The sequence below is a fragment of the Balaenoptera borealis genome, assembly GCF_965194805.1.
Source record: "Balaenoptera borealis genome assembly, chromosome: 11".
In the NCBI taxonomy this organism is placed as follows: domain Eukaryota; kingdom Metazoa; phylum Chordata; class Mammalia; order Artiodactyla; family Balaenopteridae; genus Balaenoptera; species Balaenoptera borealis.
In genome coordinates, this window is record NC_138868.1 from 54,406,735 (window position 1) to 54,433,325 (window position 26,591).

Here is a 26,591-nt window from a genome sequence, read left to right on the forward strand (position 1 = left end):
TTCTCCCTCCCTTCCATCCAAGCGCAGGTGAATTAAAACAAGCAAGGGCTTTGGCATCAGACCGACTAGGATTCCAGTCCCATCTCTTCCTCTAACTAGATATCATCTCTCTAAGCCTCAGTTTCTTCATCCATATTTTAAGGTTCTTGTGAACTCATACCTCCAGGGTTGTGAAGGTTAAATAACAGGATGCTTGTACAGCGTTAAGCACAAGGTCAATGCTAAATTCATATCAGTCTCTGGTCTCTTCCCTAAAGGACTGTATTTCCTCTTCTCATTTTGACCTTGAACTACAAAAGCTACAGAATGGCAGCAGCTGGGTCTCCTCACCATTGTATCCCCAGTACTTACACAAGTCTTGGCAAAGAGAATGTATGTGATAAATGTATTGAATGTATGAATGAATGAATGAATGGTGACAATTATACTGGGTAACATGAGATGTAATACTGGATCCCACAATATATTTTTCAAGTGGCCAGAGTGCACATGATTGCAGAGGCAGGGAGTGGACGATGAGATGAATAAGATCCAGTCCTTGCCCTTAAGGAAATCAATACATTCTTTGTGATATCTTCCCTGTACCAGGTATCATGCTAGGTGCTGCGACCTTTGGATCAGCCTTGTCTCTGCCTGAGACAAGAGGAAGAATTTAGACAGATAAACTGTTCTATAAACTGTTTCTCCAAAATGTATGCTTCTCCAAACTATGCACTTCTCAAGCTATGAAGTTTCAGAAGGCAGGGACCCTGCCCTATATACCTTCAAATTCCCAGCCCAGGTCCCAGTGTTAAAGTTTAAGTGAAAGTTTTTAAAAAGTGGGTTTATAAAGAAGGCTTTTTGGAGGAAGATGCATAGATAGGAAGGATGGGCAGGGTGTGGAAAAAGAAAGGCTGGAGGAAGGACACTTCAGTTCAAGAGCACAGTGTGAGCAAAGAGCCAGAGGTGGAAAAGCACATTCAAGGACACAGCAAGTGACATGATGTAACCAGAGAACTGAATCCATATCAGAGAGAGGCAGTGGGGAGAAGAGTGGAAGAAGGTTGGAGAGGGTGGCAGGGCTGTGATCACGTGAGGTCTTGCATGCCAAGTTAAGGAGCTTGGGCCTCATCCTAAGAGCCATGGGAGCTAAGGGAGAAAATGGCTGGACAGGGTTTCCCAAACATCATTTCAGGGGTCAGTGTGGAGCACAAGGCTGGAGATGGGAGACCAGTGAAGAGTCTAGTACAGCTGTCTCTGCCAGGGCAGCAGGGATGGAGAGAACAGTGTCCTGCTTGTTGAGGACAGAGGTATATGTGTGTATGATTCTAAATGTGCCCATGAATATGTGCATCCTTCCACAGAGCGTCAGCCTAATCAGAAATCCCAGCGCTACTCAGCTTCACGACCCACCAAACCTAAAAGCCTGGGGGAGGCCAAGAATACCAAAGAAAGCAGCTGAGATGCATTTGGTCAATTCCTGACTGTATTTCTTCCTCTTCAACATCATCCTGTCAGATTCAACCCGCTTCTGCAGACTTTCAGGGTCTTCTAATCTTGCTTATCTCAGGTAAAAGATTTGCTTTACACCCTTCTTTGTCTCCTGCATGTTCTGTGTCAAAATCCTTGTGTGGGTTGCTGATTTTAAAGCCCCACAATGCCAGGCTGAGAGTGGAGCCTGGAGTTGCCAGGATACCTCACCCTAGGATTAGCTCCCACCTGGAACAGCTATGCTTCCCTGGCCCGGCCCACTCTGGTCTGCTGGTCACCCTCATGCTCATGAACTAGGCTGACACCCAAGGGCCTAGGCCTGGGCCAGCTTGGGACTTTAGTGAAGCCACTGGAGAGGGAACTGGTGCATGAATATCACTCCTTCTTGCTAACTCAACCTCAGCTCCTGATAACCAATGCTTCCTTCTCTCCAGGGCCACCTTTTAAAGTATGAGGTTTATACCATTGACCTCAGAACCAGGCAGGACTTTGCAGCTATTATAGAGCATAGGCTCTGAAGCCAGAATACCTGGACTTAAATCCTGGCTCTGCCTCTTACTAGCTGTGTGACCCTGGGCAACTTTTTAAACCTTTGTGCCTCCATTTCTTCAACTGTAAAACGAGACAAATTACAGTAGGATCTACTCCATAGGGTTGTTTTGAGGCTTCAATAAATTCACGCATGTAATATACCTGAAACCAGAAGTGGCAGACAATACTCACTGAAGTTTAGCACCTGTTACTACCTGCTGTAGTTCATGAAAGCTGCTGCTTCTCCTTTTGGAAAAATAAGGACTGCTCCACCCTACCTCCAGTCTCCCAATGCTTCTCCCACTGAACATCACTTCCCATCACCCCCCAGAGACTATAGATTCCTCCTGCAGTTTCTCTGAGATGCACTGTCATCTCCTCAGTGCAAAGCAGTTCAACAGTGATTCTCCAAGAGTGGGCTTCAAACCAGCAGCTTTAGCGTCCACCTAGGAACTTGTTAGAAATGCAAATTCTCAGCCCCACCCCAGACCTACTGAATCAGAAATTCTGGGGGTGGGACCCAGCAATCTGTGTTTTTACCAAGTCCTCCAGGTGATTCTTTTTTTTTTTTTTTACATCTTTATTGGAGTATAATTGCTTTACAATGGTGTGTTAGTTTCTGCTTTATAACAAAGTGAATCAGCTATACATATACATATATCCCCATATCTCCTCCCTCTTGCATCTCTCTCCTACCCTCCCTATCCCACCCCTCTAGGTGGTCACAAAGCACCGAGCTGATCTCCCTGTGCTATGCGGCTGCTTCCCACTAGCTATCTATTTTACATTTGGTAGTGTATATGTCCATGCCACACTCTCAGTTCATCCCAGCTTACCCTTCCCCCTGCCCATGTCCTCAAGTCCATTCTCTACATCTGCGTCTTTATTCCTTTCCTGCCCCTAGGTTCTTCAGAACTATTTTTTTTTTAGATTCCATATATATGTGTTAGCATATGGTATTTGTTTTTCTCTTTCTGACTTACTTCACTCTGTATGACAGACTCTGGGTCCATCCACCTCACTACAAATAACTCAATTTTGTTTCTTTTTATGGCTGAGTAATATTCCATTGTATATATGTGTCACATCTTCTTTATCCATTCATCTGTTGATGGACATTTAGGTTGCTTCCATGTCCTGGCTATTGTAAATAGAGCTGCAATGAACAATGTGGTACATGACTTTTTTTTTTTTTTTATGGTCAGTCTTTTTTTTTTTTTCACACACACACACTGTATTTTATTTTTACAAGAGATAAATAGACTGACACCAAGCATTGTAAATGGATGACCACAACAAAAGCAACAATGATTGCAATTACCAAACACAAAACACACTCATACTATGTCATAATATTGACATTCAGCCCAGTAATCCTCCACTGTAACAGCTCCTTTACTTTGCAGTGAAAATTGATTTGTATATTCTTTGCCTCTGAGTCCTTGTGGGATTTTTTTTTTTAATTCAAACAGAAAGTCACAAAAATTATAATCATCCTCATCAGTTCACTCAGTCCCATGTAATTAATTTTTTTTTCATCTTGATATTTTGTTACTACTTCTATGAGTTCATCAGTTTTTCATTAGAGTTCTGAAAATGCTTATTCATTCAGTTCAGCAGTACAGTCAGTTACCAGAAACCTGTACTTGTCAGAGTCTTTTCCATGAATTCCTTGAAGATGAAACCCTTTTATATGAACATATTTGCAAAAGCATCAGAGTACACCCAGAACTGTCTGTAAATGACAAAAGACTTAGAAATGACCATGGTTAAAGATTTGATGAAAGTTCATAATAATGCAATTGACAAGGAAATTTAGTTATTTCTGAGATATACATTTTAAAGTGATAACTAGAATTATGACTTATAACATTATACCAGAACATATAAGATTTTTAGAAATTTCATGTAATGTCTGAAACATTTATATTAACATATTTCCATACAAATAACCCAATGAAACTTTAGTATTAGTTGTTTTGTTTGTTTGTTTTTTTATACTGCAGGTTCTTATTAGTCATCAGTTTTATACACATCAGTGTATACATGTCAATCCCAATCGCCCAATTCAGCACACCACCATCCCCACCCCACCACAGTTTTCCCCCCTTGGTGTCCATATGTCTGTTCTCTATGTCTGTGTCTCAACTTCTGCCCTGCAAACCGGCTCATTTGTACCATTTTTCTAGGTTCCACATACAGGCGTTAATATACGATATTTGTTTTTCTCTTTCTGACCTACTTCACTCTGTATGACAGTCTCTAGATCCACCCACATCTCAACAAATGACTCAGTTTTGTTCCTTGTTATGGCTGAGTAATATTCCATTGTATATATGTACCATAACTTCTTTATCCATTCATCTGTCAATGGACATTTAGGTTGCTTCCATGTCCTGGCTATTGTAAATAGAGCTGCAATGAACAATGTGGTACATGACTCTTTTTGAATTATGGTTTTCTCACGGTATATGCCCAGTAGTGGGATTGCTGGGTCGTATGGTAGTTCTCTTTTTAGTTTTTTAAGGAAACTCCATACTGTTCTCCATAGTGGCTGTATCAATTTACATTCCCACCAACAGTGTAAGAGGGTTCCCTTTTCTCCACACCCTCTCCAGCATTTATTGTTGGTAGATTTTTTGATGATGGCCATTCTGACTGGTGTGAGGTGATACCTCATTGTGGTTTTGATTTGCATTTCTCTAATGATTAGTGATGTTGAGCATCCTTTCATGTGTTTGTTGGCAATCTGTAACTCCAGATGATTCTGATTTACAGGGAAGTTTGAGAACCACTGCAGCAGAGTGTAGCATAGTGGTGTATTTTGGTAGATCTGGCCCAGAGTGACTGCACCCTCCTCCAGGAAGTTGTCCCTGATTTACCCAGAACCCTCTTTCATTGACCCCCCCCCCCAACTTCCTCCCTGGATTGCAGTCATTTGTGCCCAGAGTGCCTCCCCGGATTGCAAGTTCCCTGAGAGCAGGGTTGAGTCTCACCCATCTCCTTGCCTGCACTGGGCTTTGCTTAGAAAGATAAGCTAAATCAAGCACACCGCATTTCCAGTTTCCTCTGACTGAGGCTACTATTACTGGGCCTCTGCTCTCTGGGACCCTCGCTCACATTGTGGTTTTCCTCTGGGTATGTTTTCATCTCCGTGCTGGGATGCCTGTCTCTTTGTCATTCCTAGTGTCCTCCAGTTTCACTGGTTACTCGGGACATTTTACCCTTCCCTCCGCCATTATGTTTGTCCAAATCCTGTTGGACAGGTTGCCCCATCTCCCGGTAAATCTGGCCTCCCAATTTCTATTTTCAATCATAACTCTTCTATTGATAACATTTGTCAAGTACTAGATGCTAGGCCCTGTGCTGGGCACTTCGTTCATTCTTTTAGCCCTTACAACAACCCTAGGAAAGAGATACTTTACTTATTCCCATCTGGATGGAGCATAGGGATACTGAGGCCTGAACACGGTATGTAACAATCACATGTCATCTGTGTCGCCTTGTGGGCTTCTGAACAAGGCTGCATTTGAAGAAAAGATTTCACTGCTAAAGAAAACTGGGAAAACTACTGCTGAAAAGTAATTGTCTTTTTAAAAAATATAATTAACATATAATATTTGTGGGCTTCCCTGGTGGCGCAGTGGTTAAGAATCCGCCTGCCAATGCAGGGGACACGGGTTCGAGCCCTGGTCCAAGAAGATCCCACATGCCGCGGAGCAACTAAGCCCGTGAGCTACAGCTACTGAGCCCGCGTGCCGCAACTACTGAAGCCCACGAGCCTAGGGCCCGTGCTCCGCAACAAGAGAAGCCACCGCAATGAGAGTCCCGCGCATCACAACAAAGAGTAGCCCCCGCTCGCCACAACTAGAGAAAGCCCGCGTGCAGCAACGAAGACCCAACGCAGCCAAAATATATATATATAATATTTGTTTCAGGTGTACAGCATGATGATTTGATATATGTATATTGTGAGATGATCACCACGATGAGTCTAGTTAACATCCATCACCACACATAGTAATTGTCTTTTAATGTGTCTGTTTCTTCCCCCAGAATGCAGGCTCCCAGAGAGTAAGGACTGCACCCCCAGATCAGCACAGGGCTAGGAGGGTCTCCGGAAAGGTGAGCAAGAGGGAGGGATGGATAACAAAGCACGCACGAGGAGCTCTCAGTGTGAGGGAAGATTTACTCCTTGTCCCTTCCCTGCAGGGGAAAGGTCCTGGGAGAGTTGAGTAAAAAACTTACAGACGGAATGATGCAAGGGGCACTTTCTGCATGTATTGCAACAAAAACATGCTAAAATGGGGCAGGGATTGTTCTGAAGGCTGGTTTCCCAGTGTCTCAGGCCTATTCCTCTCCAGTCGGCCAGACCTGTCCCACAAGACAGGGCCAAAGGCCACTACTGAGCCCGCACCCCCAGGTCAGGCATTAGAGCTGGAGGTCAGTGCTCCCGGGTTCTTGTCTGAAACCTGAAGTTATCTTCAATCATCTCTTTGTGCTTCAGCCCTACCTCCACGTCACCAAGTCCTAGAGATTCTAAGGCCTCAGCATCTCTCCAGCCTTCCCTTCTTACATTTCACCCACCACTACTTTCGTTCAGTCTACATCCTCATCACCTCTCCCTTCCTTCCTCCCTCTCTCCTTCCCTGCCTCCTTCCTCCTTTCTTCCTTCCAACATTAGCCAAGTCTCTCCTGTGAGCCAGGCCCAGTGTTGGGCACTGGGACACAGAGAGCACACTGATTCTACCTTTGCCCTCAAGTAGCTTCTTCTCTGCAGGACATGTGTGTAGACACTCAGAGTTATAGATGCTCTGAAAGAAAGAAGCTAGGGGTCTGACGGGGACACAGAGGTGGAGAGGGTCCTTCTAGGGCCATTACCCTCCAGACCCACTCTCCACCTTTCTCTACCCTAAACTCTGCCTGGATTCCCTGTATAGACTGTGTCACTGGGCTCCTTTACCTTCTGGCCATTGGGAAGTCCTGGCAGAAGATGGGGAGGAGGGAGGGACAGAGAGTGACCTTGCTAGGTCACTACGGGCTGTCTGTGCCACAGCTTCCATCAGGCAGCCCTCTCCACACACCTCCCACTCCAGCTGGCCTCCTCCCTTTGCCCTTCAGGCCACATGCCCCCAAAATGTCACTGGCCTTGGGGTACCGCACCATCCCTTGAATTTTTCCCTATATCCTGCCTACATCTTTGCAAATAATCTTTGTATTAAAATTTCCCCAAATTACCCAACTACAGCTATGCTGTTTCCTGTGGGGACCCTGACTAATCCAGGGCAGAGGTAGCCAGGAAGGATGTCATGGAGGTGACACTGAAGGTGTTCTTACCCGGACAGTGATCCTTCTAAAGCCAAAACCGACCTTATGTCATCCCTGCTAAAACCCTTTATGGCTCCCCATTTCTCTGAGGATAAAGTGCAGACTCCTTAGCCTGGCACCTGGGACTGTACACCATCTGGCCCCGATGAACAAGCAGCATGTGGTGAAATCACTCAGACGGGGGACAGTAGAGATTTAGAAGGGAGGGAGGGAGTCCCAGGAGGGAAGGAGTTCTGTGCCCCAAAGCAGCCCTGCCTGGCAAATTCCTGGATTGGGAAGGAGAAGGTGGGTGACATGTGGCACCACAGAGCCATACCAGGCCCCCCTCCCCTTGCCATCACCTCTGTCCTCCAACCCTCCAAGTGAGCCCAGCACTGGGAATGAGTTTGACCCAGACAAGCCCTAGCCTTGGGCTATGAGAACTGGTTCAAATCCCAGCCCCAGCATTGACATCTGGCAAGCTCTTTGGGTCTCTGAGCCTGAGTTTTCCCAACTACAAAATGGCAACAACCTCACAGGGCTATGAGAGAAGCTTAAAGGAGGAAAAGGATGGGAATTTCCTTTTGTCAAGCAGTTCCAGTGTTAGGAACTCCCCGTCTCCCCCATCCCACCCCAGCCTTGTGAAGCAGAGAAAGCACATGGACTTGTGGCTCAGGAAGACTTGGATGTGAATCCCAGCTTCACTACTTAGTCACTGTCTCATCTTGGACAAATCCCTTTATCTCCCTGTACCTCATTCGCAAAGCGGGGTGGTAATCACTCCTGGCAGGGTGGCTACCTGGACCGGGTGAGCTCACACGGGCCAGGGCCTGCATGGAGCAGAGCGCTTGTAATTGTTTGTTTCTGCCTTTCGCCCTGTGACTCTCTTAGGACAGGTGTCCTCTCTGCCTTGCAGACCGGCCACTCACCTCCTCCTCTGTGCAATGGAGGGGCTGAGGCTGCCATCACTGTTAGGGGTCTCAGAGGTGCCAGTATCCAACCCCTCACAAACCATAAAACTGCACCCATAATTCCTAATGGCAGCACAACCTTCCTGACTGAAGGGGGCGTTAGGACATGCCACCTTTGGGGAAGCCCACCCTGGTCAAACCCAGCTTGGTGGCTTGATTTGACCTCTCCATCTGGGGTTTGGCCAAAGCACTGTGGGAAAAGCACTGGGTTGGGAAATGATGAAGGAAAGGTGACCCAGGTCCTGGAGCCGTCCTGCCGACACACCGGCAGGAGCAGCGGAGCAGTGCATTAGGGCGGGAATAGAGGGATGCTGGAATGAGTGGGGAGGGGCCAGGAGAAGTCAGTGCCTGGTGTGAGCTCCCCACACTCACCTCGTGCAGGGAAGAACAGTCATCCCAGGACACAGAAAGCTGCCAAGAAACATCCTCTCTGAGTTACTCTAACGCTGGTCTGGTTTTCCATCCAAGCCAAAGTGGACCAAGCTGTTTAAGCAGGAGCCCTGGGCATGGCAGCTGGGGACCAACGGGAGGGAGTTGTCACTCTGTGAGGTGACCCAGAAGGAAGTGAGTGCCCCTCTCAGCCCTCGGACTTGCCTCAGCATCCTTTGGTGAATATTCCCATGTGTGTGAGAAAGGCCCAAATTGGGACTAGGTGTTATTGCCCCATCCCAAGCCCTCACACCACCAAACCACCCACCCACCTGATCTTTCCAACCCTCCAATCTAATCAAGGTGCTCTGGTCATACTCCTCCTTTGGTCCCATCCCACAGGATGAAGCCCAGGTGGGATTACAAGGCCCCTCAGATCTGGTCCAGTCAACCTCTCCAGCCTCATCTCCTACTCCTCCCCTGCCTGCATCCCTCTTCCAGCATCCTTCCTCCAGCCATATCAGGGTGCTCATGGTTCCCACCTCCAGGCCTCTGCCCAGGCTGTAGCCTCTGCCTGAAGGCCTTCTCCTTCCTTTCTGCCGGGCAGAATCCTACTCTTCATCTCAGGTCCAGCAGCAAATGTCGTCATCTCTCAACCTTCTCGATTACCATTCCCTCCTTGGTGCTCCCCCATAGCGCTTTGTCCATGACTCTGTTGTACTCATTCACTGGTCAGTCCACTGTTAACTGAGCCACAAATCTGAGCCAGGTCTGCACTGGGGCACAGAGTGATGAAGTTCCTGCTGATCCTGGGATAGCTCCTGGCCCACGGGAGAGGCAGACACTGCAGACAGTGACAGCACAGAGGAAGGGACTGAACTCGGCACAGCCTCCCACATTTCACTGCACCATAGCCTGGCTGTCTTGCTGCAACCACTGACTTGGGGACACTATCTCTGGGTTGGGGCTCCTCAAAGGCAAGACTATGTCTGATTACCTTCTGTGTCCCAATGAGAGCCGGGCCCAGGAAGGTGCACAGGAAAAATGTGCTGAAGTAGGTGAACCTGGGATCTGAATGTTTCAAAGGGGCCTTGGTCTTGATCCAAAGTCTTGCCATTTCAGTAGCTTACTTTCATAGCACAGTGGTGACACCCTTCTACATGCTGTGGTTTCATTTGCGCCTCAAATATGGGATAAGAACTGTCACCTCCATTTCATGATGCAGAAACTAAAACCTGGGCTGGGAAGATGACTTGCCCAAGGACACACTGCAAGTCAATGGGACAGGAAAGGCCAAAATGCAGGCCTCCTGCTTCCCAGCCCAAGCTCTGCCCCTTAGATCATACTATGAGGGAAGTGGGTGGGCCATGTGTTCTAGCCCCAGGCCTCCTCCACAGGAGACCCTTCTGGAGCAGGCACAAGCCACACACTGACTTGGGGTCCTTCCAGGCCAGTAGGAGTCTTGCTTCCAAGGGGACCCAAAACACCTCTGGGGAGAGGACTGAAGAATTCACGACACCTTCAGCATCCACCTTGCTGCACTGCTCTTTCCCCAGAAATACATCACACCTGTCCCAACCTCCCAGCCTTTGCACATACCAGACCCCTATGTCCCCCACAAACCTGGAAGCCGCTAGCTTTACCCCAGTTTCCTAAAAGGCACCAAGCTCTTTTCAGCATCAGAGCCTCACCACATGCCGGCCTCTCTACCTGGAATGCTTTTCCTTCTACTCTCAGCCAACTCATGCCTCAGGGCTCCATGACTTTTTCTCAAGGTTTACTCCTATGGCCTTGAGTGGGTTGAACAAATGGCAATGTTTCTAGGTCCCATCAGTGGCATTTGTCACATGCTGCCCTGGAACTGTGACTTCTGACAAGAAGAGATGGTAAAGACCTCAACGGCAGAGACTCCCTCTCCTCTTACGCCGTGAGCCCACACCCAGCTTGCTCAAGATGTCCCCAAGGAATACGTCTCTTCACTCACATGCTTGTTGCCCACACACCTCCCTTTACCCTCCACATCCAATAATTCATTCCACCACATTCCAGTAGATCTCACCTCCTCCTGCACTTTTCTCCAGACCAGGCCTTCTTTCCATCCTTCCACCACCATCCGAGCTCAGGGATCATTCTCTCTCACCTGGGACCCTCCCGCAGGCTCTTCACTGCCCTCTAGCCTCTAGCCTCTCCCCACTCTATGCCTGGAGGATTCTTAAAAACATAGGTGACCACTGTCATTTCCCTACTCAAAGCTATCCTCCCTAATGTCTCAAGAGTGGCAGTCAAGAAACTTCCTAAGGTCTAGCCCTAGCCTCATTTCCCACAGCTGCCTGGGCTCTAGCCACTGCAGGTGCCCTAACCCTGCCCCAAACATGCTGCCTTTTCTAAGACTTTATGCCTTACCCCTACACCCTCCATCTACAAAACTACTCATCAAAGGGCAATGAAAATAATTTTGGAACCCTTTCTATGTGCCTGGCACTATACTAGGCTATTTTTTCACTTCACCTCATTTGGTTCTCAAAGCACGTCACAAAATAAGTGTTATTGTTCCCATTGTACAGATATGGAAACTGAGGTTCAAGAAAGGGAGGGCCAGAACTGGGCTCCGGGTCTGTCTGATTCCAGCTCTGCTGTGCACTAATCTCTCTGGGAAGTGCACCCAGCCCCCGGCCCGCAGTCCAAGGAAAGGACCTCTCTCCTCTTGGTCTACAGCCAGAGGTTTCTCTCTTGCCCTAGCATTGCTGCCAGCATCCCTATGGCTGCCTCTCACTAACGTGAGCATCCCCCGGGCAGGGCCGAGACTGACTGGTTTGGGTCCCCAGCACTCAGCAGTGTATAGATTCTCTGTGAAGTTTCTACAGAAACAGATGGAAAAGTAGAGGCAGCGTGAGGGCTTCAGGAGCCCACCCCTACCTAACTAAGCCTGATACAACCACCAATCAGAGGCGGGACCTCAGCATCTGTAGCCAAGGCAAGGCCCTGCCCAAAGTAAAACACAAACCCACGCCCGCCCCCGCCTGTCCTGCCCATGCCGGGGCTCCCGGCCCAAGTTCCTGCTGGCGGGCTGCACCAACCGCCGCGGGGGTGCGGCGAGGGGCGGGCGGAGGGAGCGGCAGGAATAACCAGGCAGCCCCTTGCAAGGAGGACTCCGCTTCGCGAGCCGCCCACCTGCGCCGAGCAGGGGCCTCCGAGCAGCCCTCCCGCGCCAAGCCGAGCCCGGGCTCCCCCACCCCAATGGAGCTGGTGCGGCCGAGGTTGGAACGGCCGACCCCGCCCCTGCCGCGTCGTCCCCGCCCCTTTATGAGGTTACAAAGTGCCGCGCTCCGAGCCACGGGCGCAGTGGCCGTGGCCGTGGCCGTGGCCAAGGCTCCAATTTGGGCCGCCGCTCGGGCCCGTCTGGCCGCCCACCCCCCGCTCCCCAGGCCGTAACCGCCGCCGCGCTCCCGTGCTCGCCGCGAAGCCCTGGCCCAGGCGGCCGCGGCACGGGCCAGGGGCGCGGGGTCAGGCGGCTTCACGCGGAGCCCCGACGTGCACCGGCTTCGCCATGAAGACCCTCATAGCCGCCTACTCCGGAGTCCTGCGAGGTGAGCATCGGGCCCAGCTGGCCGGAGGGAGAGCTTTGACTGAGGAACCATGCTGTCCCGTGAGAGCTCTCGGAGCTGGGCTAAGGGTCTGGGAGATGAGCTGTCACAGCCTAGGGTCTGCAGGGCCTTGCGGACTTTCTCCTGGGGCAGTGCAGCTGCAAGAAGGTTTTCAGGAAAGGATGTGATGAAAGGCTCGAAGGCAGGCAGGAGTGTGTTGGTAAGGTGGGGGCACGTTGCTGGAGGACAGGCCGCTATGGGGGCCGAGGTCCCAACCCCTTTCTTTTCTTTTTGGGACGGCTTGCCGCCCTCTCCCCCATCATCACTCCCATTCTTCCCCCCAACTCACCTGGGTCTGAGATGAGGTTAGAATAATGGTTACCGGGTCTGAACCAGGCAACCTGGCATGGTAGTCATGTGGGCGCATTCTCCACTCTGGCACTCATCGATTTTGGGGACCTCTGTTACATCACTTCTCTTCCTCCAGCCTGTGAGATGGGGTGATAGCTGAGAACTCCTCTCCAACCCCCAGCATTGCTCCTGGCCCCTGGCAGTTCCCTCCCTCTCTCCTCACCTGGTGGATCAAGCTGTGAGGCACTGGATGGGGCAGAGTGGCAAGGGTTTTGCAATCCCCTGAAGCAGCCACCAGACAGGGAACATGCCTGGCTGGGACAGGTGTGCCCACACTGTCTCCTTCCTCACACCCATTCTTCAGCCCAGGCTTGGGAGCCCACTCAGCAGCAACTGTGAGCCTGGCACACTTAGAAGGTGGGGCAGAGGACCCTGGGTGCCCTCCAGTGTGGCCCGGGCCCCTGTTCCACCAGTGTGCAACTGAGGCCCTCCGTGAATCAGGGGCAGAGTGGAGATCAAACTCCAGAGCTTTTCCTACTCAAGGAGGAGCATCCCTTGCATGCCCCCACCTCTCACCTATACTTGGAGAAACTGAGGTGGGAGGAGGCATGACCCACCCAAGGTTTCCTTAACAGGTGCCTTGGCCAGGGGATTAAATACAAATCCGGGAGAGCCTGGGACATTCTCACAGCTGTCCTGGTCTATGTGTCTGTCTTGCTTGAATCCTCCCTCCCTCCACCTAAGTCTTTATTCTGCTTGCTGAACCTCTCCTACTTAGGATTTTTCTTCAGTAACTAACAGTAGCCTACTCGACACATCTTCATTATAAAAATAAAACATATGAATTATTGGAATTTTGAAAAATATAGAAAAACAGGAAGAAAATTTAAAACTGCTGGTTAACTGACTATCCAAAGATAGCTTCCTAATAGCATTTTAGTATATTTCTTTATAGTTTTATTTGTACACATTATTTAGATAAAAGTTGAAAGCACGATGTAGATATAGTTCTGAATCCTGTTTTCTCCCTCTTAGTGTTAAATCATGAGTATTTCCTTCTGGTACTCCAAATCACTTATAATATTCTAGTGGCTGCTAGGTGAGCACCCTGGAGCTGTGTCACAGTTTAACCATGTCTGGGGCATTGGCGTTGTTCCCCGTGTCACTATTGGTGTGATTATCTGCCCCTCTTGGTCTGGGTGCTGCTCGTTGCCCTTGGAGAGGTACCGAGATGCTGTCACCATCTTCAGGACAAGCAGCCTGAGCTGCCCCAGACACCCAGCCCGACAGCCTCTGACAGCCCCTTCTCTCACTTAAAAGAGCTTGTCCGTTCACTGTGCCATTTAATGCCCATAACAGGGGAAGGAAGGGACCTAGCCATGTTCATGCTTTTAAAAATGCTTTTGTCTCCAGAGAATGGGATAGGGGTGCTCTCTGTGGTGGTCCTTCCTGGAGATCCCCTTCCCTCACCTCTGCTGTCCACAGACTGTGAGCTCTATCTTCCAGGAGCAGGTGACCCTGACTTCCTCGTTTTTGACCTAGGATTTGTAATTCAGGAGGACTTCCAGTGAATGATTTTGACCAAGTCACTTACTATCCTACCAGGCACATTTCTCCATGTTGTTATCAGGTCTTGAAAACATTAAAAAAAGAAAAAACTGGCTGCAAACAATTCCATCATGGGATGTAGCAGGGGCTGGTATGAAATGCAAACCTATTACTTTAGGTGTCTGGGCTCCGCTTTGGTGAAAGACTTGGGTGGGGAAGGGAGAGACTGAAGGAAATCTTGTGTTATCTGGCATCTCCATTAGACCTGCTTTCTACATCCTTGGTCTTTGAAGACACTCCCCAGTGGCCTGGTTTGCCTCTGCCAGTGAGGTCCCATTGTTGGGAGGTGGTGAACACCCTGTTGGTGGTGGTATTCAAGGAGAGACCATGGCTTCTGTGAAGGGAAGACCTGTAATGGGTGAGATTGAAATAGATACCTTGGTGTCTGGTTTCTTGACCAAAAGCAGAGGCCAGCTGTGGGTGCATGGGTAGGTGGGTGTGTGCTGGAAGTGTCGGGGAGATAGGCGTCTCTGTTGGTATCTTCTAATATCTGAAGGATTTACCTGTGCCAGGGGTGGAGAATGCAGAGTTAGTCATATTCGCACCCCTGCCTTTGCCCCTGGATATGAGGCTCTTCAGGTCAAAGCCCTCTGATGCCTGCCTCTATCCCCAGGGTTCACCACAGGACCCAGCATGAAATGGTGGCAGCCCCAGTAAAATCCTGAGCTGATTTGCTCTGTGAGGCTCCGAAAAGCAAGGCCAGGAACAGGGGTGGCATCATGGGGGGCAGATTTGATGTAATGGAGGAATCCTTTCTGATAGCTATTGAGGATTGCAACAGGTTTGGTGTGGGTGGGGATGGAGCTCTCCATCACTGGGAGTGTGCAAGCAGGAACTTGGTAGGAGGTGAAACTAAGAGGCTGGATTGTTGGAGGCTAACTCTGGAACTAAGGATTGACAGTCACCTAACCCAGTCCTAAATCATAGGATGAGAACATCATTCTCATGTTCCTCCCTCCCCCAATTCTTTATAGCTTTCCTTCCTTGCATAGACCACTTCCCCAAATGCACAAATGCCACTTTGGGGCTATCTGTGCGACTGAGGGCTCTTCTGGGCTGGGAAAGGAGAGCCAAGAGTAATATTTTATTAGCAGGCTAGGTGATTCACTAGCCAGTGTGGCAATCCTGCCCCACCCCCATCCTCCCACCCCTGATTTCAGCAACAAGTACTTGAGTCATAAAATCAAAGCTCTCTGGGAGCGCTGCATCTGGCACAGCCCTCACATTACAGATGGGACACTGAGGGGCCCAGAGAGAAGGGACTGGACCAGGGTCATCAAAGCCAGGGTTAGAACCCAGATCCATCTGCCAGTCACTGGCCGCCTTAAACCAAGAGAGAAGCGTGGTGAAGCCGCGAAGGGCTGAGTGCAGGGCTCTGGCCACTGTAGGTGGTCGTTTCTTGAATGAGTGTAGGTTGCTCCCAGACCATGATGGGAGTGGCAGATCACCCCTTCCCAAGCTTTTTCAGGAAGCTCCCCCAACTTGCCTTGATGAGTACATGCACCACGAGCCCCAGAGTTTTGAGGCCAGGGGAACAGCCATTTGCCCCTCATCGTACTCCAAACCTTCCAGACTCCTCCTTGTGGCCGTGGAGCCCCCTGTGAGCAGTCCTCATGGCCTCACAACCTCCTCTCCTACCATGTCGTGCTCTAGAACTGCCAGGGGTCTTCCTGTTCCCCCAGCATTCCCACCAGTTCAGTCCTACCTCAGGGCCTTTGCATGTGCTGCCCTCTGCCCAGGTCACTGCATGGCTGGCTTCCAACCATTCAGTCTCCTCTCAGAGGCCTTCTCTGACCACACCATCTGGAGAGCCTCCCCATCTTGTTTTATTTTGTATAGCCCCTCTCATTACCTAAATTCTCATGTGTACTTATCTGTTTAGGTGATTGTCTCCCCCAGAAGAATGTCAGCCCTTTGGGAACAGGGACCCTGTCTGTCTTTCTCAGTGTTTGTCCCAGCATTTAGCACAGTGCCTGGTGTATAGTAGGTGCTCAGTAAATATTTGTTGAATGAATGAATCATTAATGGGACCTCAGCCCTCCTGAGCACTGCTCCTTCCTCTTGGCAGGAAGCCCTGCTTTTTGCTTCGGTGTGATTTCTCAATTCTTCCTCAGGCCTCCTCTGTGCCCACCCGTGCTGGGTGCTGGGCCTGCAGCTGTTCCCTGCTCTGGAGACACCACAGTCTCACGAGGAGCCGGTTCCAGGGCTGAGTGCCGAGGGTGGGGGGCTCACCACAGTTCCCCCCATTACTTCCAAGGCTTAGAAGCCAGAGAGCCAGGATTCCAGCCCTGGCTTCACTTCTCCTCTGGGTATCTCACTACTCCCCCTAAATGGAAAATAGGATCAGAAAATCTCAAACTCTCAAGGATGTGAGGGTTTAGGTTAACAGGAATGGAAAGCACTTTGTAAACTAGCTTGTGACTCGCCTGTTAGTCCTTGTCATTCATTTTGTGTGTCACGTGCAACAGCCTCCAACACTATGGAGAGTGGCAGACTCAGCTCTGGGACATCCAGGAAGGCTCCTCACTGTGGGGACTTGGGTGTGGGCCCTTCAGTTTATTGATGGAGCACCTCTGTGTGTCAGACTCTGTGCTGCACACAGGTCAATCCATGGTCCCTGCCTTTGAGGAAGTGAGACTAGGGGGTTGACAGTGCACAGCAATCCACATAGTGAAAGGGGAAGGAAGCATGGGTGGAGGCCTGGAGGTGAGGGTTAGGCAGCTAAATCATCCTGGGGTCAGGGAAGGCTTCCTGGAAGAGGCGACAGTCAATCCGAATATTGAAAGATGAACAGGTGTTACCAAGACAGGCAAGAACCTTCAGGTACAGGGACCAGCATAAATAGAGACATGAGATTTGGGTGGGAGGGAAAGTCTGACTGCAGGGTCTCTGGGCTACCAACCTGAGCTGAGGTCCTGGTGTGCTGAGAGACAAGGGAGATAGAGGTCACTGTATCCAGGCCTGGGGTGGCTCGCCTATGCCCTTTGCAGGGGTTGGGGGTGGAGATTTGAGAGCTGCTGGGAGAGGCACCTGGTGCACTCAGAGTTTCTTGGCCTCTACCACTTCTGGAGCCTCCTGGGTGTGGAGTTGCTACTGGCAGTTTTGAGGGCTTAGGGCTAGGAGTCTCAGTATCCTCATCTATAAAATGGGCAAATGCATGATAAGAATATCTGCCCAGGTTATGGTGCAGACCCAAGGAAGCTGAACACACAAACCCTTTGGGCAAATCGACAAAAGCAGGAAATGTGAATTCATTTCACTATTAGAGCAGACTTAGTGGCCAGGAGGCTCGCTCTGCATCTGCTTCCATTGTGACCTTGGGCAAGACCCTGCCCTCTTGGGGCCTCAGCCTCCTCGTCTGTACAGTAAGGAGGGCTGCATAAGGCAGCCCCCTTGGGTTCATTCCAGCTCGGCTGCAGAAGTGTGATTCCGATCATGCCCGATGGCTGTGGGATCCTGGGGGTCAACCTCCTACTCATTCTTGTCCTCAACTTGTCCTTGTGAAAATGGGCTCATGTCCTGCTTGGGGCCCAGGTAAGTGCCCGAGAAGAACCTAGCTCCCCACGCTTGCCCATGTATTGTGATAAGGGCCTATTTTGAGGACTCCTTGGTGGTGACATACCCACAAGCTGGTGGTGTTGCCATGGCAACCCCTCCCACTTCAGTAGCTATTTTTTTAATGTGTCAGAAGATGGGGGTAGAGAAAGCAGGCCATTGGGGTCCTCAGCAGTCACCTCCAGGGTCCTCCAGGGACACCTTTGGGTCAGATGTCCCAGTGGGCCCTGCTTTAAGGACACCTAATTTGCTTTAAGGTTACCTACTTAAAGAACACCTAACCCTTAAAGGGGAGATTATTAGTCTTTCGAGAAAAGAAATCACCAGTGGACTGGGACCAGGTGAATGGCTGGCTAGTTGCCTCGGGGCCCTTAGACACCATCTGAAGCTGGTGGAGGGAATGGAAGGGGTGGGCAGCAATTTTCTCCACTTTCAGGATGGAGCCCAGGACTCCTCGGCCTGGCATTTCCAGTCCTCCATGGCTCACTCCCCCTGCACGTTCTCGACTAGCTTCACCCATTCACACTGTTGCTATGCTTCAACCTGGTTGAACTATTTGCAGTTAATTCCTCAAACTTGTGCCCTCTCTCCCTTCCATGCCTTTTCCGGTGCCATTTATGGGACTCCAGTACCTGGGGTCCTGACCCTGCACCTCCCTCCTGTCAGCCTGGCAAACTTACTCATCCTTTACATCTCACCTGACCCATCCATGACAGCATCCTCCAGGCCAGTTGGGTACCTCCCATGGATTCCCCGGCCCTGGCTTACCCTCTGTGCCTCATTGTTCACAGCCCTGTCTCCCCAGCCATAGCTGAGGTGGGCAGCCCCGGGGCGGAGCTCCTCCTCCCACAAGAGCCCAAGAAGCAGAGGCAAGGCAGGGTCTGGCAGCTCCCACCCTAGACCAGCGCCTAGCCTGGCCTGTAAAGGATACTCAGAAAGTACTCGCTGAATGAATGTTAATGTTTGGCCTCCACCCTTCTCTCCCTCCTTCTGGAACCTTCCACTGTTGCCCCTGCCTTTAACCGCGACCCCTCCAGCTAGAGGAGACCTTTCCCTCCTGATCCCCCAGAAAGTTCCATTTGACCCTCTGCCATGACACAGGTCCGTCATCTCTGTTCTTGTGCAGGCCCTGTTTATTCATCACAGGCCCCTCGAGCATCCAGTTGGCAAACGTTGACCAAGCATCTGCTCTGTGCCTGACCCCGTGCTGGGCACAGGGACCCAGATGAGCAAATGCGCACTCTCTCCCAGAATGAGAAAGGCTGAGTGCAGGGTGAGGTGGGGCACATGGGGTGGGGGAGGAGGGCTACCCCGAGGAAGAATCAGCCAAGAAGGATGAGGCCCTTCTCTGACGGACCAGTGTTCAGGGCCTGGTAGGTACCCAGTAAGTGTGAGCTCAGTGACTGAGCAGATTGGGCCTGGAGGTGACAGGACTGTATTTGGAGGGATGGCAGGCAGGGCCAAGAGTGTAGGGAGACTTCCTAGGGGAAGAAGGGTCTGGCTGAGCATGTGGTAAGGCAGAGAATGGGCACAGCTTCATGCGCAGGGCTAGTTGGAGCCCAACCCAGGGCTGGGCCTCTGAGATCAACAGGCATGACCCTCCAGAGCCATGACTGTCCCCCATCGTCACACGTGTGGACTCCTGCTGAAAGGTGCTTGGCGGGGAGGGGACCTGGAAGAGAGCTTGCCTCTGGCCTTGAAGATGTAGCATTTCTTTGGCACTTGGCCTAGCTTCCTGGACCTCAAAGGGTCTGCCAGGAGTCAGAATGTCCATCTCTGTGCCTCTGTGCAGACTTGTTCCCAGCCCTTTGGAGTAGCTTGGGGCAATTTCCTCACTGTCCACTTGGCAGCTGCTGGACCAGGGCAGAGCTTAGGTCAGGCTGGGCCCAGGTGTGGCATCCTTGGGGCTGCAGACGTGAGCAGGATGACTTCCCCACTCAGGAGCCTCTGGCGGCTGTCCACATCTCTGTGACCTCACTGGCATCTTTCTAGCTCTCTAACAGAGGTGCCAGATGCTGTTTGTCCCTTTGCCATAAGTTGTTTGGATTCCTCCCAACAATTCTGGATCATAACAAAGGAGGACGCTGAGTCTTAGACGGGGGAAGTGACTTTCAGGGTCTCACACTAAATAAGAGTCAGAGCCAGGATTTGAATCCTAAGTCTACTGACGCCAGTGCCTCTGCTCCAAGGCAAGGCAGGGGTTGTGAAACCCATTAGACAGGAGTGGAAACCCAGGCTTACTTGGTAATTACCCCACATTCACCCAGGTCTTTACTTTTTATGATGCTCTTGCCTATACATTACCTCATTTAATTCTCCCAAGAATCTGGCAAGGTAGGTATTAGCCCCACTGTACAGACGAGGAAACTGAGGCTTGCACAGGAAGCGACTCACCAAGGCTGCACTTCCTGCGAGTTGGAGGTCAGGTTCTCCTGACGCCCGTCCGCCTGTCCTCTGCGCCTTCTCCAGGCTGGCATCCCTTCCCAGGATGCCAGAGCTAAGGAGGGTAGAGGAGGCAGTGTGGGGTACCCAGAGGCCTGACCCAGGAATGTCATGTGTGCTCCAGTGTCCCCGTGGAGGGAAGTCAGCCTTGCTCCATGCCTCCTCTCCACAGGTGAGGATCCTCTTGTCTATCCCTCTAGCTTATTTTTCTTCAGAGCTCTCATCACTGCCTGATGTTACATCCTACATTTATGTGTCGGTGCTTTGTCTCGCCCTCAGCAGAATTTAAGCCCCCTAACAGGTGAGACTTGACCTGCTGCGTTCACTGCTGTTTCCCCGGTGGCTGGTACAGTGCTGGGCACCTCATAAGTGCTCCATGCTTATCCCTGTCCCCACCACCTCCTCCAGGAGCCTACTTTGGGCTGCTTGAGCCCGTTCCATCTTTCCTATTCTCAGCATCTGTTTTGGGTAAATGTGAACCCCTGTTCCTGGGTCATTGAACATTCTGGGTTTGGGCCTGCCTCTTTGTAACTCCGTCTGAGTCTCTATTGGGGCAGTTGCCCCCAACCCCGAGTGCCCATTTTCCTCCTCTTCGCCTCCCAGATCTTGTCTTCCAGGCCCTGCCGAGGCCTCGCCACCTCCTTGGAGCCTCCCCTGCCACCGCCCCCACTCTGCTCCCTCTCCTCATAACACACAACCTCATGACCACACACATCTTGAAAAACTTTGTGTTTGTTCGTCAATTCCCCTCCCACTCTGGTCAGTGGTAAAAGCCATGACGAGAGCTAATCACCTAACAGGTGTCAGTCACCTAACAGATGCCAAATGGACTTACATGCATTTTTAATTTTTATTTATTTTTTTTACCTTCCCAACCACCCTGACAGGTAGGGATTCTTATCTTCACTTTACAGATGAGAAACTAAAGCTGAGAGAGGCTAAGTGACTTGCCCCAGGTCACAGAGTTATGCAGGGCCAGGGCTGGCCCAGGGCCCTTTCTCAGATTACGGGGACTGGGGCTCAGACGCTGCCCCCTCAAGCCTGTGTGAGAGAAAGCCCTGGTTTCATCAGTCCCGGGTGCGGCCTGGTCACTTTACTATCAGATGTTGGGCAAAGAGGCATTACACACCCATCCCCACCCGCCATGAAACTTGGGACATGGTTGGGACAGAGAGGCAGCCCTCCCTTCACCAGGAGTGTGTTCCTAAAGTCGGGGTGTAGACGGGCTTGTGTAGTGGGGACCAGCCCTCAAGAGCCTGGCATCATGGAAATGGTGAAGGACTCAGAACTCAAATGCCTGCCGAGAGTCCTGGCTCCCCTATACCCTGACCTCAAGCAAGTGGGTTAACATCTTTTGGCCTCAACTTGCCTCAGTTTCCATCTCTGTGAAATGGGGCTGCCCATCCCTGCCTGTCTACCTTCCCGGAGAGTGCTGTGGACAGGGAAGCTCCGTATAGACATGGGGGCAGGGGGTTCCTCTCTGGGGGTAAGAGAGCTGCTCTGGGCCTCTCTGGCCGCTCCACTCCCTCTGCCCTCCCCAAATCCAGGAGCAAAGGAGCTGTATAAAATAAATGGTGAAATCAGTGGTGCCCTGGAGCAGCTATTTGGATTGGTTACTGGCAGCTTCTCTTCATAGAACGAGTCAAGTTACTCTGTGGCCTGTCTCGTCTTCCTTCATGAAAATAAGACATCTGTAGGAAGTGGGTTCTGTTCTTATCGTGGGGTGGGGGGAAACTCATGCTCAGAGAGGGCGAGAGAGGCTCACTCCCCCACCCCATCTCTGGGGTCCTCAGTGATAGGGCTGGGGGCCTTCCTGTCAGGCAGCTCAGTCTAACTTGGGCATCCAGGCCTTCAGCTGCCTCTGGGACTTATGCATTTGTTGATTCATGCAGTAAACTTCTATGAGCTCCTTCTCTTGCCGGCCTGGCTGGGCTCTGGGCACATGGATGAATCAGGTACCAGCCCTGGAACCCAGGAGACGCTGGCCAAGGAGGATGACCAAGGAAGTAGACACTGGCTGCAGTGGGACTGGCGCTGAGAGGGTGCGCAGAGAGTGCAGTGTGCCGGCGGAGGCTGGGGGAGCGGTGGCGAGAGAGCACATTGGTGCTGAGACTTGTGGTGCCAGGTTGTGGCTCCCTGCTGGCCACATACAGGACTTGAGGACAGTCAGGCTGGGTATGAAGGTAGTGGCAGTGGTGACATCTGATTGCAGCACTGGCATCTATACCAGCTTCTGCAGGACCTCTCCCAGCCAAAACTGGGGCAGAGGAGATGCTGACAGCTGAGTGGTGAGGTCTGGCAATGACCTGGGGGTGCCCAGCTGAAGCCCCACTTCCCATCTGCCGAGCACCTGTACCAGGGCTATTGCAGGGTGGTGAGCCTCTAGGTGGTATCCTCAGGAGGGTGGACACCAGAGTCCAAGCAGTCAAAGAGATCATAAAATTCATCCTCCCCACCACCATTTTATATATGGGGAAACCAAAGCCCAGAGAGGTGAAGTGACTTGGCCAAGGTGACACAGGAGTTGGTGGTACAACTGGGACTGGAACCCCAAGGCCTGCTGCCACTTAACTTACTGCACAAGACGCCTGCTCCTCGCCTGCCCCTCTAGAGGAAAATAGGTCATGCATTTTCTCCTGTCGCCTCCCAGCCTTCCCCCACTTTCTTCTGGGGAGAAGAGAGAAGGAACGTGGGGAGACCTGCAGCACAGGGACAGAACGCAGGCCTAGAAGTTAGGCCTGAATTGAGTCCAACTTTGCCACCCTCTGACCAAGTGACCTTGGCTATGTCACTTCCCTGAGCCTTTATCACCATCAAAATGGCAGTGATGATGCCAAACTCACAGGACTGGTGAGGAACCAGAGTGCCTATGGAAGCGCGTTGGAGGCCCTGAAGCTGCATGGGCCGTGCGGGCCGCCTACCTGTCACCCAGCCCCACAGAGAGAGAGCCAGGGGTGGGGGAGGGGGGCCTGAGGATCAGCCAGAGCAGAGACCTGCTCGTCCTTTTGCTCAGCAAACCTTGCTGAGTGTTGACTCTGGGCCAGACTCTGAGAGGCCACTGGGAACCAAGACATGGATCAGACCCAGGCCCTTGGGCAGCTCCCAGTGTGATGGGAGAGTGGACTTGTAATCAGCAGTCGGTACCAGGTGAGGGGCTGTGGGAACCTGGAAGGAGGACTCCATTCCTCTCTTATTTCTCTCTTCTGCTGGCCTCTCCCGACTTCATCTACTGACAGGTTCTTTCCAAGATGGGTGGGGGCTGGTGAGATGGCCCTAGAGGGTTCCACGCTTGCATGGGCCTTAGAGCTGATAATCCCAGAGAAGGAAAGGTGACCTCTCTCCAAAGGCTCGCCTGTTTGGGTTCTGAAGGACGAGCTGCCTTATCTCATTGTCGGGGGTCATCAGGTGGGCAAGGCAAGGAGCGGCTTTCTAGGCAGGGGAGCAATGACTGGATATTTCTTAGATCCACAGGGGGCTTCCACTGGGCCTGTGGTTCAGCATCCTGGACAGGCCAGCTCCCAGGGCTGGGCTCTGTGGTCAGCCAGGTCGGGATGGTCTGGCCAGGAGGCAGCCAAGTGGGCCCAGGCCTGAGGGACACAGAGTGGCCACACCCTCCTGGCCTCCCCCTCCAGGCAGCCCCCTCACTGTGCTGCCCACAGGAACACCTGCCACTCCTCAGTGGACTTTGCATTTCCTAGTTGGTTGCAGAGCGGGCTGTGGGCGGTAGTTGGGCCGAGGCAGGGAGGACAGACTGGGGAGTGTGGGAAAGGCCTAGCTCTGGCCAACCTGCCCTGGGGCTTGTGGGAGCCCTTCAGGCCTTCTTCTTCTGTGTGGATAATAGGGTGACGGTTGAATAAGACAGTCTACATTTCCTGCACCCTGACTTTATCTAATTGTGAGAGACCTGTAATAGCAGACGGATTTGGATTAGGAAACAAGGAAGAATTTTTCAGTTGTTTCAGTGGGGGATATGTCACCAATATGGATTTACTATGCCTACCCCACCTCCAAAGCAGGAGAGCTCCATGTAGTGAGTGTGACCAGTTGGTTGGTCCTGACCCAAAGGCAGGGGCTAGACAGGGAGCCCTTTCTCTGTGCACTCCTCAAACATTCCTCAAGCACTCTTCGGGGTCCTGTTTGCAGTAGGAAGTGGTCAGATGAGACAATGTCTGATGCCTTTCCTCCCATCACCTTTTCTCCCCTGCCCAGTAGAAGGTGGAGGCCCCCAGCTCCTCCCTGCATGCCTCCCACCCCAAGCTTACCCTACCTAAGACTTTGGACTGAGTGTCCTGTTAAAATGCAGATTTTGGTTCAGTAGATCCAGGCTGGGGCCCTGCATTTCTAAACAGCTCCGAGACCAGACTCTGAGTAGGAAGGTGCTGGAGAACATTCTATCCTCTCTGCAACCAAGGCAACCAGCCTGCTCCAGACCCAGGGCAGGGACTCGCCTACCATGGCCCCTGCTTCCCTTCATCCCGCACATTCCCAGTGGCTAGGGAATGACTTGGCAGGCCGGCCCTTGGATTGGGGTTCAGGCCTATGCTTGGCCTCACTTCCCTCCCGCCTGTACTCACCCAGTACACTCTCCCCACTTCTGAGCACAGGCCACCCTTGGGCCTGCTGTACCCTGAGCAGGGGGCGGGAATCCTGGGTTCTGGCCCTGGCTAGGTAACCCTAGACAAGTCAGTGCTCCTGTCCTCAGCCTCCCCAAATGTTCAGTTGGGCTGTACCAGAAGACCCCAGAGGGCCCTCGGGCTCCAGGATGGGGTGTTGGAAAAGTGTGAAGGTAGAAACGGCTGTGATGGTAGGATATTTACGTAGAGGGCAAAGGAGCAGTTATGTGCTAAACCCCTGGCATGCCTGTGTAGCCCAGCCTATTCATTTGCTTCGGTGGGTTCACATACTACCACCTCCGCCCCAGGTGTCCTGTGGAGCGGTAGATGCTACTGGGCACCCGGTGTGCGCCATGCTCTGGGGGTGTGGCTGTGCGCCCTCGAGGTCTTGCCTGAAGTCGCATAGTGAGTGGAACCACGGTTTGCGCTGGGATCTGACTCTTCTGCCATGCCGAGCCCCCTCCATCTGCTCCGTTAGACCAGGTGAAGGGGGCAGGACTGATGTGTCTGCCTTGAGGCCTGGTGTTATTTACATGCCTCCCGAAAGTCAAAGTAATTGTTAACTTTCGGCAGATGAGGGTTGTGTCCCTTTCTAATCTCTGCCGTAACCTTGTTGAAATACAGATTTTGAAGAAACACAAGGGCTTGAGTGTAAGCCCTTATACCGCTCGCCCTCCCACTTCCGCAGTAGGCCAGGGTGAAAGGTCACGAGACCCTCAAGGACAAGATTGTGACTCAGCGGGGGGCCTGGCAGAGTGGGTCGTGTGAAGGAATGTGTTTGACCAGCACACGGTAGGTAGGCACTCGGTGAAGATGTGCTTAGCAAAGGGCGTGCAGTTGGGGCTCAGCACATGTGGAGGTTTGAAGCGGGGCACTCCTTTGGTCCGGCTGCCGGAAGGAATGGGGTATGTCAGGAGCCTCGCCCATGCTCTTCCCCAGCGCTGCCTCTCCTGCAATCACCAGGCTTTCCGGTCCCTCTGCCCATCAGCCGCTGGAGTCCAGGGCGTCATCCTGGGGCCACGGCCACAGAGCCAATTAACTGGGCACATCTTGTCCTAACTTATAGGCTTGGCACTTGCTTGGTAGCAAACAGAATTGCAGCCCTCAGTGTCCCGAAGCTCACTGGCCACTGGAAGCAGAGGTTCCTGGCTGGTTCCTCTCTGGGCCCCAAGCTTTGGGCACTGAGATGAAGCGCAAAGTGTGAATCCCTCTGAAGGTGGTATCGGTGGTGTTGGTGGTGGGGCAGGAGGGCTCAGCTCACTGGGAAAGGGTATTAGTCCTGGAGATACAGGGGTGGGGAGTGGGTCAAGGATTGGGGGTGCGCAAAGTACACTTGGAGGAAAAAAACATTGCAGGTTGGATGTTGGCCCTCTGTCCTTGGCCTCACAGACACAGAGAGCAAAGATTAAATATTTGTACTAGATCCAGATAAAGGATAAAGACAGGAGTTTGATTGGGGTGAAGGGGAGGGAAGAAAACTGGCAACTATGGCAAGCCTCCCCCTAGCCTCTTTGGATACCCTGTTTGTTCTCCAAAATGATCCTTTGAGGGGGGACATCATTCCCGCTGGGTATATATAGAAACTGAGGCACAGGGAAGCGAAGCATGTGAACAGCCCAGAATTATCAATACAAAACTGTTGTGTGGCAGGGCTGGGATGTGAGCCCAGATCTGTCTGATGTGTTGGCCCGTGCTCCTCTCGTGTCTGGGAAGGTGTCTGTGGGAGATAACTTGGTGATGGGGACTCTGAGGCTGGAGGGAAGGGTGGACAGGCTGACATCTCTTTTCTG

The 26,591-nt window shown here is 51.7% G+C and overlaps 1 protein-coding gene and 1 long non-coding RNA gene across 8 annotated transcripts in view; one reads left to right on the plus strand and one right to left on the minus strand.

Annotated features, from left to right (window-relative positions):
* Positions 1–3,231: 3,231 nt before the first annotated feature.
* On the minus strand, positions 3,232–26,591 carry LOC309605917. Its single transcript, XR_014231571.1, has 2 exons — positions 12,582–26,591; positions 3,232–3,736 (listed from the first exon to the last, which is right to left on the minus strand). It is a non-coding gene; the product is annotated as an uncharacterized lncRNA (long non-coding RNA).
* Positions 11,740–26,591, plus strand: part of DGAT2 (diacylglycerol O-acyltransferase 2) — a 35,639-nt gene continuing 20,787 nt past the window's right edge. For 6 of the 7 annotated variants that reach the window (XR_014231564.1, XR_014231565.1, XR_014231566.1 and 3 more), the window contains exon 1: positions 11,740–12,235. Coding sequence is in view for 2 of the 7 variants with exons in the window: in XM_082342247.1 (XP_082198373.1) it covers positions 12,196–12,235 (40 nt within the window). In the remaining 5 variants the exon portion in view is untranslated. The remainder of the gene's footprint in view (positions 12,236–26,591) is intronic. The other variant, XM_082342246.1, reaches the window with a different exon arrangement.